Source organism: Eretmochelys imbricata, chromosome 9 (genome assembly GCF_965152235.1).
Source record: "Eretmochelys imbricata isolate rEreImb1 chromosome 9, rEreImb1.hap1, whole genome shotgun sequence".
In the NCBI taxonomy this organism is placed as follows: Eukaryota; Metazoa; Chordata; order Testudines; family Cheloniidae; genus Eretmochelys; species Eretmochelys imbricata.
Genome location: NC_135580.1, coordinates 15,633,902 through 15,647,145, shown reverse-complemented (window position 1 = coordinate 15,647,145; position 13,244 = coordinate 15,633,902). Strand labels below are relative to the sequence as shown.

At 38.6% G+C, this 13,244-nt stretch overlaps 1 protein-coding gene across 1 annotated transcript in view; it reads left to right on the top strand.

Moving 5' to 3' along the window:
• FNDC3B (fibronectin type III domain containing 3B) overlaps nt 1-13,244 on the top strand; it is a 282,481-nt gene that overhangs the window by 99,000 nt on the left and 170,237 nt on the right. The window contains exon 3 of the mRNA XM_077826513.1: nt 7,410-7,486. Within this exon, the coding sequence (XP_077682639.1) occupies nt 7,410-7,486 (77 nt within the window). The remainder of the gene's footprint in view (nt 1-7,409; nt 7,487-13,244) is intronic.

Genomic DNA, 13,244 nt, shown 5'->3' with positions numbered 1-13,244 from the left:
TTAACCTAAAGCTTTGATACATATGTGTGACTCTCTGCCACCCAGTGCCTCTTGTGTGTAAGGTTAAGATATCTTCATCCATCCTTTTTCTGAGGCTACAAATGCTTCCATTGACTTCAGTGGAGCCAGGATTTCACCCTTTGTTTATAAGTCTCAGAGAGGACAAAACTGAAAGTCCTGTAGATTTCCGAGACATAATCCCCCCAAATTGTCCCCAAATGATCAGTTTTTGAAGAGCCTAAATACATTATTACCACAGCAGACAAATACTTCTTTTTGGGGGGGGGAGGGCAATCTAAAGAAAATGCACTTTTCTTTAAATGCTAATTAGAATGTATATGACTAGACACAGTACAATACAGATTAGATTCTGTGTACATATTCTGTGCGAGTGTGTTGTATATCCATCCTAAGGGATTACCTGTCTGTCTGTCTGTGTACACAGAGGTGTTCATTATTAAGTCAGCAGTTACCACACTCTAATATTCATTTTTAATCTCAGGAAGCGGGAGATAGTATACCACAGTGCATCAGCCGCTGGTTAATACTGCCTTTGTGTGTCACATCTGTTTATTTATCCAGACGCTTATGTGGCTCCCATCTCTGCATCATTTAAGGACTTTTCAATGTTGACTGCTGTGTACGTATGTACACAGCATGTGTCTATATATGCATAATGTATGTGTATATGAGGTGATAAGCCATGTGATAAATTCCTTTACTACTTCTGTATTTTGGTAGATTGTATTACTGTATTTATTTTGCACCTTTGAGTGCCTCACCTGTGCTAACACTGATGTATCAGAGTGGATTGTTTCTCATATTCCAACCCTCCTAAGAAGCTTACAAATAGCGGCTCTTTTTTTTCCCTTTAAGCTCCTGTCACCAAAAAGAAGTTTCTCCTTTTTTCTCCTGAATGTGGAATCTAATCCAACGTCTGGGATCAGGAACATTGAGTCCTGGATAAGTGACATTAAGATCTAGTGTCGCGCTAACCAAGATTAGAGACAGAGGGCCTGATTTTTCAACTACCTTACACCTTGTGATGTCATTTACAACTGTGCAGAGAGAAAGCCCAGTGCATAGAAATCACTGCCATTCTGATTTAGTAACATTTTACACCTATTAAGCACAGGGGTGAATGACTCCACAAGAGGCAAGGCAATGGAGAACCAGGTTCAAAAGCTCCAACTCATAAGACCGCTATGATTCATGGCTTTCCAGGAACATATACAGCATCTGATATAGCCCTGATGGTTTGTGAAATGTCTCACCTTAAAATTGTGGCCACATGTTGTAGACAAAAGGTATTTGAGATTAATATGATGAAGAGTTAGGATTTTATACAATGGTCTGAATGACTTAAACTTTTGATCATGCCACAGCAAGCATATGCTAACTAACACAGCTTCACTGTGTAGGCAAATAAAAAATCACTATTGGAACTTGACCGGCAAAGGGGAGCAAGCCCATTGGCCCGAGAGGTGAACAGATGTGTCTGATTCTCCTTTGCAGTGTCCACCTTATAGTAGATGATAGGTTTGTTTGATAATAATGGAGTGTAAAGAGATGACTTGTATTCACGATAGTGAATGTTTGTGCCTGCTTCATTGAGGAAATTGTTCTGGAACAGCTGCTCATCTTTGTGGAAACTCTTGGATTGCTGCCAAGGTCAATGAGACCTGGGTTGTTCTGTTCTCTGAAAAAGTTCTGGTCATTTGTTTTAGAGAAGCAGGTGTATGTCACTGGCCAACATGACCTTTAATTGTCTTCTCCCCATTTTGATCACACCTTTTGCTTAACAGATGAATTTCCCGAGACGTGCCCTGTATTCCAAGCAGAGATCATATAAATTTTAGTATGAATGGGAGTGATGCACGGCACTTTTTCTGTTCAAATTATAATCATAAAGCTAAACAAAACTCAGTGGATTTACTTTGCAGGGATTTATGTCAGTGTTTACTGAGCCAATCAATCCATGTAAGTTCACACTCCTCCTAAATTTTGAGTTCCCAGCACCTCTCAATTTCAAAGTGAAACTCAGCTGAAATCAGCAAGTTTCAGGTAATTTCTCCATTAATTTCACTAATTTCAATGTAAAATTGTACATTGACCCAAATTATCTCGCTAAATTCATGAAAATCAGTGAAGCTTTCAGTGAATGTGGTCTGAATGTGAAGTTTATTCTGAAGCCAGGTGGGTTCCGAGTCCTAATAATAAGCCAAGGTAAAATGGTTAATGGTATCACACAACAGAGCCTATGCCCAGATCCTGGAACACACTGTGAATAATATTGTACACTGAATGTTGTTTAGCAATAAAAGCAAGGCAAGTAATACATTTAGGTGGAACAGTGGAGGAAGGAAGAATAACATAGTGCCATGCTAGTGAGGCCTCATTTGAAAGACGCTGTGTGATTCCACACGAGAAGAAACAAGTTGGCAAATTGCAAAGGCATGGTGCAAAGCAACTAAAATGATCCAAGGCAGAAAAAATTAACTAGAGTTGGCCTCTATACCTTAGAAGAAGAAAAGAGAGTAAACTAGAGAGATTTAATTAAATGTGTGAATATAAAAGGTCCTGCAGGAACAGGAAAGGACCCGATCTCTGCCAAAAATGTCATTGTGTAGTAATTATTTTAAAAAGGAGTCATGGTCTGAGAGTGAGCCTATAAGCAGTTGAGTCAGAATTTCCTGAAACAAGACATCACTCTATACTTGGGGGCAGAGGGGGAAATAGAGAGGAGAATTGTCAACCTGCTTATGACAGAACTGGACACAGTTTTGAAGAGAGACAGAAGTGGAGAATGTGTTGTCAAGCCACACTTTAATCTACAATTCATGCATCAGGGCTGTATTATTACATTATAGCATCAAAAAGCAATGACACATTTCGGGTTACAAATAGCATTATTTATGTTGTACAATAGAGGTAAATGCACTTTACAGACAGCACAATATTTTAAAACTTCATCAGGCAGCTGCTTGCCACAGGACTGAACCTACTAGTCAATGGGCAGCGCAGAAGAAAGCGGGGAGAGGAGCACGAGCAAGGAAGGTCCATGGTCAGTAGTTGGTGAGAAGATCAATCCCGCAGCTGTCATCTGCTGAGAGTCTGGGAGGATGCTGGGAATCTTCCCAGGTACTTCCCACAGGGTTGCCATCTTATAATGGCCTCTGGCTAATATGTGTCTGATAAATTTGAAGCCTCCCTCCCATTGTGGTTATGGGAAGAAGAGAAAGAGTGCACTCTCGTACCCTCCTTCACACCTCCCCCAGTCTCCTGGCTGCCTGCTGTGTGTGTGTGTGTGTGTGTATGTTGGGGTATCTCTGCTACTTAACCACTCCTCCTAGTCTTACATTTTAAAGGGCTCCTCCATTTTGAACAGATCTGGGCACAGCATTTGGGGGCAGGCCTTTGAAAGTCAATGGAGTTACTTTGTATTTACACCTGTGTAACTGGGAGCAGAATTTGGCCTATTGTGCTGCAAGTAGAGGTGTCCCACACTCCTCTGGCTTTGGGTTTTGTTACAAACTCAAGACACAGCCCTGGTTTAGTAAACCATTCAAGTGAACCTGGCACCAGTATATGGCTGCACATTAAAACAATGTGAAATTTGGCTCTTTCAGTTAAATTTCACTTGGAATGTTGTGGTTTTGTTCAGAAACTTGAAATAAAACTCATTGCATTCAAACCCTTTAAGGAAATACGGGCATGCACTTGTGACTCGAAACAACAGAATTGGTAGAACTGCAGCTGTTAGTCCCATTTTTCTTAAAATCAATAAATATTTAATTTCCCTAAAAATGACAGTTCCTTTTGTATTTGTTCAATACTCACTAAAGGTGGTTTTATTACAGAGAACAGACTTTAACAACTCACAGGACATGTCCCCGTTTGGAGACGATTTCTGTCTGTTATACAATACCCCTGGAAGTTGTTTTGATAACAGTGATGAGAGAGAAGAAATAATGTATGCTAAAGTAATTTGGTGAGGCTTGAAATCAAGGCAGCGAAGAAAAGATTTTCTAGCAGCAAATCATTCACCTGTCTGACATTCCTTAAAAACTGTTATCCAAATGACTTTAACAGTTTAAGGGTCATGCCTGAGGTTAAGAGACTGTTTGCATGGTTCACATTTTGATGATAAAACATGATATTTTTATTGAACTGGTAGCGTTACAGTCAACAGCATCTGTTGTACAGGAGTTTGAGTTCTTCTTGCAAGAAGATTGCTGCTCCATATGAGCAACTGGCAGATGTTTTAGTGTAAATGGTTCTAAAGGAAGTGGAGTTAAGTGTGTTTCGGTTAGTTGAAGAGTAGTTAGAGCCTGCTGTGTATTTGCAAGTACTAAAAATGTTCCTTTTTAAATTTAGTTCAGAGCTGGTAGTTCTATGTGATTGGAAATCACAGGGCAGCCATTGCATGTTAGACCCCCTCCAGCTATAAGCGGATCACAATTTGGGGAAGGCTTCAAATGGATGAAATGTTTTTCAGGGTTTATTGCATTAAGCAACATTCACTGAATTCTATATAGCAACTGAATTACTGGTCACTTAAATGCTAAGTTATGGTCTTTTCAGTTTATGCAGTAATTTTTTTCTAATAGTTGTTCAAGTAAAAATAACCCAGCGAATGACTCATGTTGCAATATGTACCCGTGACCATTTTAATTACGCCTCTACCCCAATATAACACGGTCTAATATAACGTGAATTCGGCTATAACGTGGTAAAGCAGCTCTCCGGGGGGCAGAGCACATTATTTCAAAGCACATTATTTCTTCGTACACTCTAATCCCTATAACCGGTAAGGTTTTTTGGCTCCCGAGGACCACGTTATATCGGGGTAGAGGTGTATTTAATTATTTACCCTCATTATTGTGATGTAGGTCAAGTTCCATAAGCAAAATTGACTGTATGTGTGTTAAATGTATCTGATATTATATATATCTATGTAAACTATACATTTTTCCTTGCTGAAATACAACCACTTTTGAGTTGAAACGTGGCAGTTGTGTGCAGCCTACAGTGGCTTAGGATAGAAATTGAAAAATATGTTATACAAATGAAACCACATAGACAATTTACATTTTCCCCATCTAATTATCCAAACGGGAGTTCTGATACATGCCTCTCTGAACTGGTCACCACTTCATATTTTTGATGAACTAAAATAAAGCCATTGCAGATGGCAATAATTCCCACAAATTTATTACTACTTAATGCTAACCATGTTGCTTTTGTTCCATTTCCACTTAAATATATGCAAGATAAAGAGTTCAATATGTGATCTTTAAGGAAAAGAAATGCCAGGATTTATTAGGCTCAAACTATATAAAGGGGAAAGCCTAGATGGATTATCTCTTTTCCTTTATTCTTCATCAGGATTTGTCCTTAGGAAAAAGGATGAACAGCAGGTGAGGTCCGCGGTTGGTCAGGTATGGAAAAGGAAGGGGGCTAGTAGATACAAGAGCACTTTTTCTGTTAATGTCTTGCCCATTGTGTGGACCACATATTTCTGTCCCGAGATCGTCTCAGAAGCTGCTTTATCAAATTCTTATTTGTCTGGCAAAATCTTCCAAGTTAATCATATTTCAGAGCTATATCTATCTGGTGTAACCCCTAATGTCAAAATCGATGGATGAAAAATTATTTAATTTGAGAACCTGAGCCAAATTCAGAAGGGGGATGCAAATGGTACATGCCAGTCAGTTGGTGTAATTTAAATGCAGAGAGAGCAAAAGGAAAATCAGATGTTATAAGGTGTATAGAGACTGGGTTAGTTAAGACTTTGTTGGTTGCTATTCATGCTATAACCTCATCCCTGCACCTTTTGGGGGGTTGGCGGGAGCTTAGATGCATTTACCAATGTGTAACTTGCATCACCATTTGCATCACTTTGTGTTGCAGCTGGTCCATTGACAGATGTCATGTGTTTCTCTGAGGTGTTTAGCAAGAATATCTCAGCAGGGTCAGATCTGGGTATTACTTAGACAGGAAATCTCAGAAGAAATATCCAGCTTGCTGTAAAAAGTGGAGCTAGTGATTAGATGATACTGCTGCTGTTGGTGCCATCTTCCCAATGAAACATGAAAACAAGGTCCAGACAATTTTTGGTGATGAGAGATCTCGCAGAACCTTTCTTAACTTTAGGAGGACTCAGTGCCAGCCTCCTGGCCAAATTCCAATTTAGGTAATTACATTCTGCCTATCTACATTCCCCCCTTCATTTGCTATTGGATGCAGAATTCTTAGACTCCTCTTCTAAAATGCTGGGTAGTGCTGAAGTATGCTGTTAACTGACTGCTGTGTTGGACCTCAGCGAAGGTGTGAATTCATGTATAGAAATATAGGACCAAACTAGAGTTTCATTTACTGTGCTGTAACTGGGAGCAGAATTCTCCCATACTCTACTCAAGTGTATTTGGATATTATAGATCGCTTCACTGTATACACCTTATTAATCTAGCACCACTGGCAGGTGCCACTACAATATTTATTTACCATATCACTTGTAACTGATCTGTAATAAGAATGTACTTAGATAGCATCATACTTTTTTGAAACAATCCAGTAAAAAATCCCGTGAGATTTGGTTGGCACTTTGCTATCAGGACAACTTCTGCTGTTGCTGACAACTTTGCATCTCTATTAATTGCCTTTCCTAATCTTAACTGCGGCTATTTAAACGTTGCTTTAAATTGTTGAGTGAACAATTTCTATTTTCCATTTTACCTGGCTACTTTTTTAGTTGTGTGGCTCAGTTCATAATAATCTAATACTTATGGCACTTACTTTATTATAGTTGTATTTGATACCTCAAAATGGAACTAGTACATCTGGGGCTGGGTTTCTGAGTGGAAGTTATAAGGCTGTTGCTTACATAAGTCACATTACAAGGTTAGTCTGAATTGCTGAGATAAAGAGTTTGGTCCTAGTGTGTTCTTGAAAAGACTCTTTCATATATGTGAAATTTATTATAATTGGAGGCTTTACTTGGGAGCTGTCTAGAACTTGCAGTCCCCATTTCCTTAGATCTCTAAAGGAGGAAAATTCATTCAGTTTAATGATATATAGGAATTGTGGCCTATGGAAGGGGGAGTTCACGTTACTGCCTACCTATATCTTCTTTGGTGGGTGGATAATAGCATAAAGGCTGTATTTTTAGTTCTTTTATAACTGAAAACATTCACTTAATAATATTGAAAGGTATTTTTAAAAGCTATATGGCAGTGGCATCATCTTGAGTGTATTGGCCCAAGAGAAATTAGCCAGACACTAGAAGTTATTTGAACTGTTCAATTTCAGTTGTTACAGGTTTCTAACATGGTGATGTTTGTCAGCACAATTTATGTGTGCTTAATTGTGTTTAAAATATATATATATATTTTCTTTTTTCCAACTAGGACCGGCAGAGGTTCCCATGATGTCACCCAATGGATCCATTCCCCCTATACATGTGCCTCCAGGTTATATCTCACAGGTATGTTTCTTCAGCAACATAAATCTAATTTTGATTTTTAAGGTGTATATTTGCATATGAGGGCAATAAGCCTGATTCTCAAAAGTCTGGCTAGGATGTTCCTCACTTCCTGTTGGACAGTGTAGTTATGCTGGCAAATGTATAATGCATTTTCACCTCAGAGGTGACTACCATTTCCGCAGTAGGTAAAGCAATTCTCTTCTTCCCCTTCTACATCTGTATATATACAAAGTAGTAAAATACCATCTGTACCCATATTCTAGTAATAAAAGCTACACCTACACACTGTGTAGACAATAAACTCCTCAAAATATCTCCTATCCAACAAGTTTCAGTTAATGAGTTAGGAAGTGTACGAGCCAAGAGAGAAGTGGGGAAGAGAAGAACCCACTGCATTTATACTGCCTGCAAAAGGCATTATTGCTCATCATTGTCATCATACCAGGAAATAATGTAGAATAACTAATGCATATTGTTTTTTAAAAGGCTGTGAATTGTCTCCTATTTTTTAATTTATAAAAAAGGCAAAAAAAAAAAAAAAAAAAGCAAGTGTGTTACGAAAAATGTCATGTTTTTAGGGTATAATCTGCTTGGTCTCTTAAAAACCGTAATTGTTATTCTATATAAGACATCCACATAAGATTATTAAAAATCTGTTTTCTTTGCGTCTTCTGCAAACTTGTATGAGTTTTCAAGTAAAGAGGTTGGACAAGGTACCCTGATTCTGGTTGTGATACAATAAACCTGATCCTATCGCCATTTCAGTGACTCATAGGACTTTGTCAGGTAAAAGTCTCACTGAAGTGTACACATACCTTTAATGTTTAAATATTTTAAATTACATGAATTTTTAAAATAATTCAAGATTTTCTTTGGTTATTTAATATAAAATCTTTTTGTATTTTTAATAGGAATAGACTGGATTTTGTCTTTTTTTCCCCTCCAGTAAACAATGTATGGGTTGAATTTAAATGGAATCTTTAATAGCCATATGTGTTTGAAAGACTGTCGATGGGATTACATTTACATCCCACAAAATACTGTAGTCATTTGGTGGGATTTTAATTTTCAAGTACAGAGACAAAATGTCATAAATGCAGGGGAAGTGATTACCAATATGTTATTTCAAAGGACCTCATGAAAAATTTGATTGTAGGCTGGTCTAAGGCCTAGCAGATAGTACAATATGCTTTTCTGTGGCAGAGTTCTAGCTTCCTCCCAATTCCTTAGGCTTTCTGGGGCCAGCGGTGCTGGAGATGGGTTTTAGGGCACCATGTGAATCATTTTCTACGGGGCCACCAGGTTTGTTGGAGTTTCTGATGCAAGCACCGATGATGTAAAGGGTTACATAAGTGCTGACCTCCATGTGGAGGGGAGTGTGTTGGTGCGTATGAATCCATGTGCAAGATCATAACCTTTGAGAAAGCATCTGTTCTTTTTTTATGCAGGCTCTCCGTTTGGGGATCTTATTAAATCCTGGCTGCTCTTGAACGTTCAGGTAGCAGCTGTGGCTAAGAGCCATTGATTTTGTTTTCTTCTCTGCACACTGAGAAATGACCTTGCTTCATGCAACCGAACCCTAGTCACCTTGAGATTATCTCATATAGTATGCATAACAGTGATGATACTCCTTAAAGCCATTCATGAGCTGAAGTTGGTGCTGAATATTGCTGGCCACTGAGCGTCACACAGAGAATACATTACACTGATACTCCATAGTCCACTCTGGTTTCTGATTGGCTTCCAAGTGGAATGAAAAGGGGTAACTGATTTGAGACCTGACTACCTGAGAGGTCACCTCTTTTCCATTGTGGTACCATTGGAAGTGTTCTTTGTTTTCAGTGGGCGGGAGCTGGAGGCAGGGCTTTTTCCATGAGGGAGTTTTGACTCTGGACCTTGCTGCCCTTTTCATTTGGTCCAACAGAGCCCAAAGTTGTTAATATTTAGGGCACACTGCAGAACTCATCATTTTTCTAAGGGCATTGTTTGGAGATGTAGGTGATTAGATGTGGGTATTTATATCTTTCTTTCTTTCTTTCTTTCTTTCTTTCTTTCTGCATTTTAAGTGTTATAAAAATACCATGGACCATTGTGAGGGGTACTTTACAGAAATCTGAGGGGAATCTTTTCAGGCACAAATGGGAATTGGGTACCTAACTGCCATTCGTGCCTTTAAAAATCTTGTAATTTAGTGAATAAAATAAAAAATTTGTTCTGAGCACTGGTGGACAGTACTGGAAAAAATACAAGATTATAATAATTCAAATGGTTTTATTAAAAAATAAAACAGATTTGCTTATTTTCTCTTTGAATTTGTTTTCTCCTCTTTTTAACACCTTTTAGTACTAAACTCCTCCTTTTCACTCATCTTGGTTCAGGCTCTACCAAGATAAATGGCAGTATATTACAGAGGTGCTCCCAAAAATTGCCTTTGGCAGTAATAATCCACAGATTGTACTTGTTTCTGAACCCAGTGCCACTTCAACTCACAAGCATTTCTGCAGACCACCAATAATAATCTATACCAAAGAAGCCTTTTAAGTACCTTCTAAAATATATTTTCTTTCTAAGAAAAGCAGCTGGAAATGCATATTGCAAAGTTTTAGGGAAAACTATATACTAATTTTTAAAAGCCTCAGAATGTCCTTTCTGTCATGTGGAAAATGAATATTTTGCCTTACAGATGACTTCATGCTAAATAATAGTTGAAAGAAGATAGCAGTCAAATTGGTTGGTTGATGTTGATGATGTACTAGCTGTGTGTGTGTTGTTCGCTTTTGACTTTGCTCTGTTGTGTTGGTATTTAATAGGGTTTATTGAATGATAATTTGAATTGTGTTCTGTCTCTTTTGGCAGAGCCTGGGCAAGGATATAAAGCAAATAAGTGGGACTCCAAGATGTGAATAAAAATACATTTTATTTTGGTTTTTGTCTGCTCTCAAAGTGTACATGTCAGACTCAGGCAGAAAGCAAATAACCCTGTGGAGAAATAACCATGTCTGTTAAGAGAGAGCCATAAAACTTTTTTCCATTTTGTTATGCCAAGCTTTTGGAGCTGAGTGTATTAGCCTTGAACATTACATTTGCCATCCAGTGACTGCAACCCAAGATTAAAATGCTTCATTACCTCTGCAACATTGCAAAAACGTTTGGTAAAAGGGAGCTGGCAGGATGTCTCTCTGCCCTGCAAGACCAAGTCTATTGGCAGTGAACAGTAAAACAGCTGGAGTCTATTTCTAGACTTCAAGGACTACGTGAGTAGTCTTGATTAGGAAGAGGGGTTTGTCTCTGTTATAAAAGTCAAGAAAATGTTTCACGCTGTAAGGTCTTAAGTGGGGGAGAAGAAATCCAGGAAAATAAACATGCACCAAAAGCTCTCATCACCCATGTTTTGTTGGTGTTGTTTTTTTTTTTTTCCCCTTGGGGTGGGGGGGGAGAGAGGGTTCTTGGTTTTTTAGCAAGACGGTACAGCCAGTCACTTTGTACTATAGGACATAAACCAGATTCCTTTTCTTCTCAGCAAGCCAACTTCTTTGTGATGGGGAAGCTGTTGGGTAAAAGAAGTCAGGGGCTGTAGGATCTACTCCTGGTTTCCACTGATGCTTGCTGTGTGACACTCTGCCTCCATTACCCCCCTCTGCCATATTACAATGACATTTATCCACCTTTGTGAAGCACTTCAGGATCTAAAGATAAGACACTGTCGAAGTGCACACAATATTATTTTTCTCACAGTAAGTGCTATCTTCCCCTTTTATGGTTGTGTATGTATGTAGCTCATCCCTAGCTTGTGTCTGTTTCAGCCTCCTCCTTTATTAATCCTTACCCTCTTCCCTCGATCTGCTGGCAGGGCTCCTACTAATAAAGCCCAATATGCCATCCGCTTTCTTGGCAACAAGAGCACACTGTTGACACATAGAAATGGGCAAATTCAGTCCATACACATGTTTAATATAAACACACAGAAGCATCATTAATATTATTAGTATCCATGTCAGGACCTTTCTGTAAAGTTCCTCATGAGAGGAGAGAATGAAGGGATCGGGGGACTATTTGCTAACAGACACAGATTGTCTCCCCCAACATGTCCCTTCCAGTCTTCGCAAAGAAATGTACCTTTCTTCTGCTCCATCCATGAAGAGCTGCTCTGTAAATGTCATATATTTTGAGGGGGTTGCACACTACAGTTCTCCTCTCATCTGTAGCTTTTTGGGTGTATTTCTGAAATTTGGTTCAATACAGTACATAGTTTTATTTGCCTGATCTTCATTAAATAATTGGTTTGTGTCATCATATTAAGACATTGGTAATGTCTCAAAACATTGCATAGGAATGGTGTGCACAAACCATATTAACAATTTTTGGGTGTCCATGTACTGCTCAGATCACCAAGCCTTGGATGAAGTATATGAGAACTGAAGTTAAAGCATCCTTGGTCGAGGGAAACTGGCTAGAAACGTCACTATTACTGTTGATTTTACATGGAAGGTGCTCAGATTCATAGAGTTTAAATCCAGAAAGGACTATTAGATCTGACCTCCTATATGTTACATGGATACTACAGCGGTCGGCGCCAGTGTAAAACTCTAACTGCTTGTGTACACTAGAAAGATTTGATGTTTTAAATAGACTGGTATAGGCAGAGTGGGAACTTCTCCCCTCAAGTGTGAACGCAGTTACTGTGTACCGGTATAGCTTCTTCTGGTTCGGAAAGCAAAATAGGCTTGGTATAACAGTGTCCACACTGGTATAACTGTAGCAGTTTAAAAAAAAATTCACATGCCTATTGAAATAGAACCATAGAAATGTAGGGGTGGAAGGGACCACAGCAGGTCCTGTAGTCCAACACTCCACCCTCCCGCCCCTCCACATGGAGGCATGATTCCGTATAACAAGATCATCTTTGACAGGTTTTTCTCTAGCCTGTTCTTAAAAATCTTCAATGGCAGGCATTCCACAACTTCCTTATTTTGGCCCAAGATTCTCCCTGTTAATATTAATTGAGTTAAGCACCTGGTCACAATTAACTTACTGAAGGAAAAAAGGCATTAAACAATTCAGCCTTCTGTGTGTCATCCATTATTTGCTCTTGTTTCCTCTTAAGTAATAGACCTACATTGTCCTTGGTCTTTTTCTTATTTCTAATTAATGTATAGAACCTCTTCTTATTGCATTTTATGTGCCTTGGGAGTCGTAACTTATTTTGTGCCTTAACCTTTCTGATTTTTGTCCCTCCATGCTGGTGCGATTTGTTTGTACTCACATGACAAACAGTATGCATACATTCACAAATTTTTTTAAGTCCCAAAGGGGGCCATTATAATCATCTTAGTGTGACCTTCTGAATAACACAAGCCATACATTTTCACCCAGTAATTTCTGCATGAAGTCCATGACATCCAATCTTGATTTAAAAATTTCAAGTAATGGAAAATATACCACATCCCTAGGTGTGTTGTTCCAACAGCTAGTTACCTTCACTTAAAAAAAAAAAAAAAAGCACCATATTTTCAGTCAAATTGTCTAGCTTCAGCTTCCAGCCATTGGATCTTTTATGTTTTTGCCTGCTAGATTGAAGAGTCCTCTGCTAGCAACTCTTCTCTTTGTGTACGAACACACTGTGATTGAGTCACCTTTTAACTTTCTGTTTGATAAACTAAGCAGATTAATTTTCTTAACTCTCTGTGTAAGACAGATTTGCGAGATTGCAAATATCCTTACAGTAAATGTTGTAGAGTAATCATAAATATCAACCCCA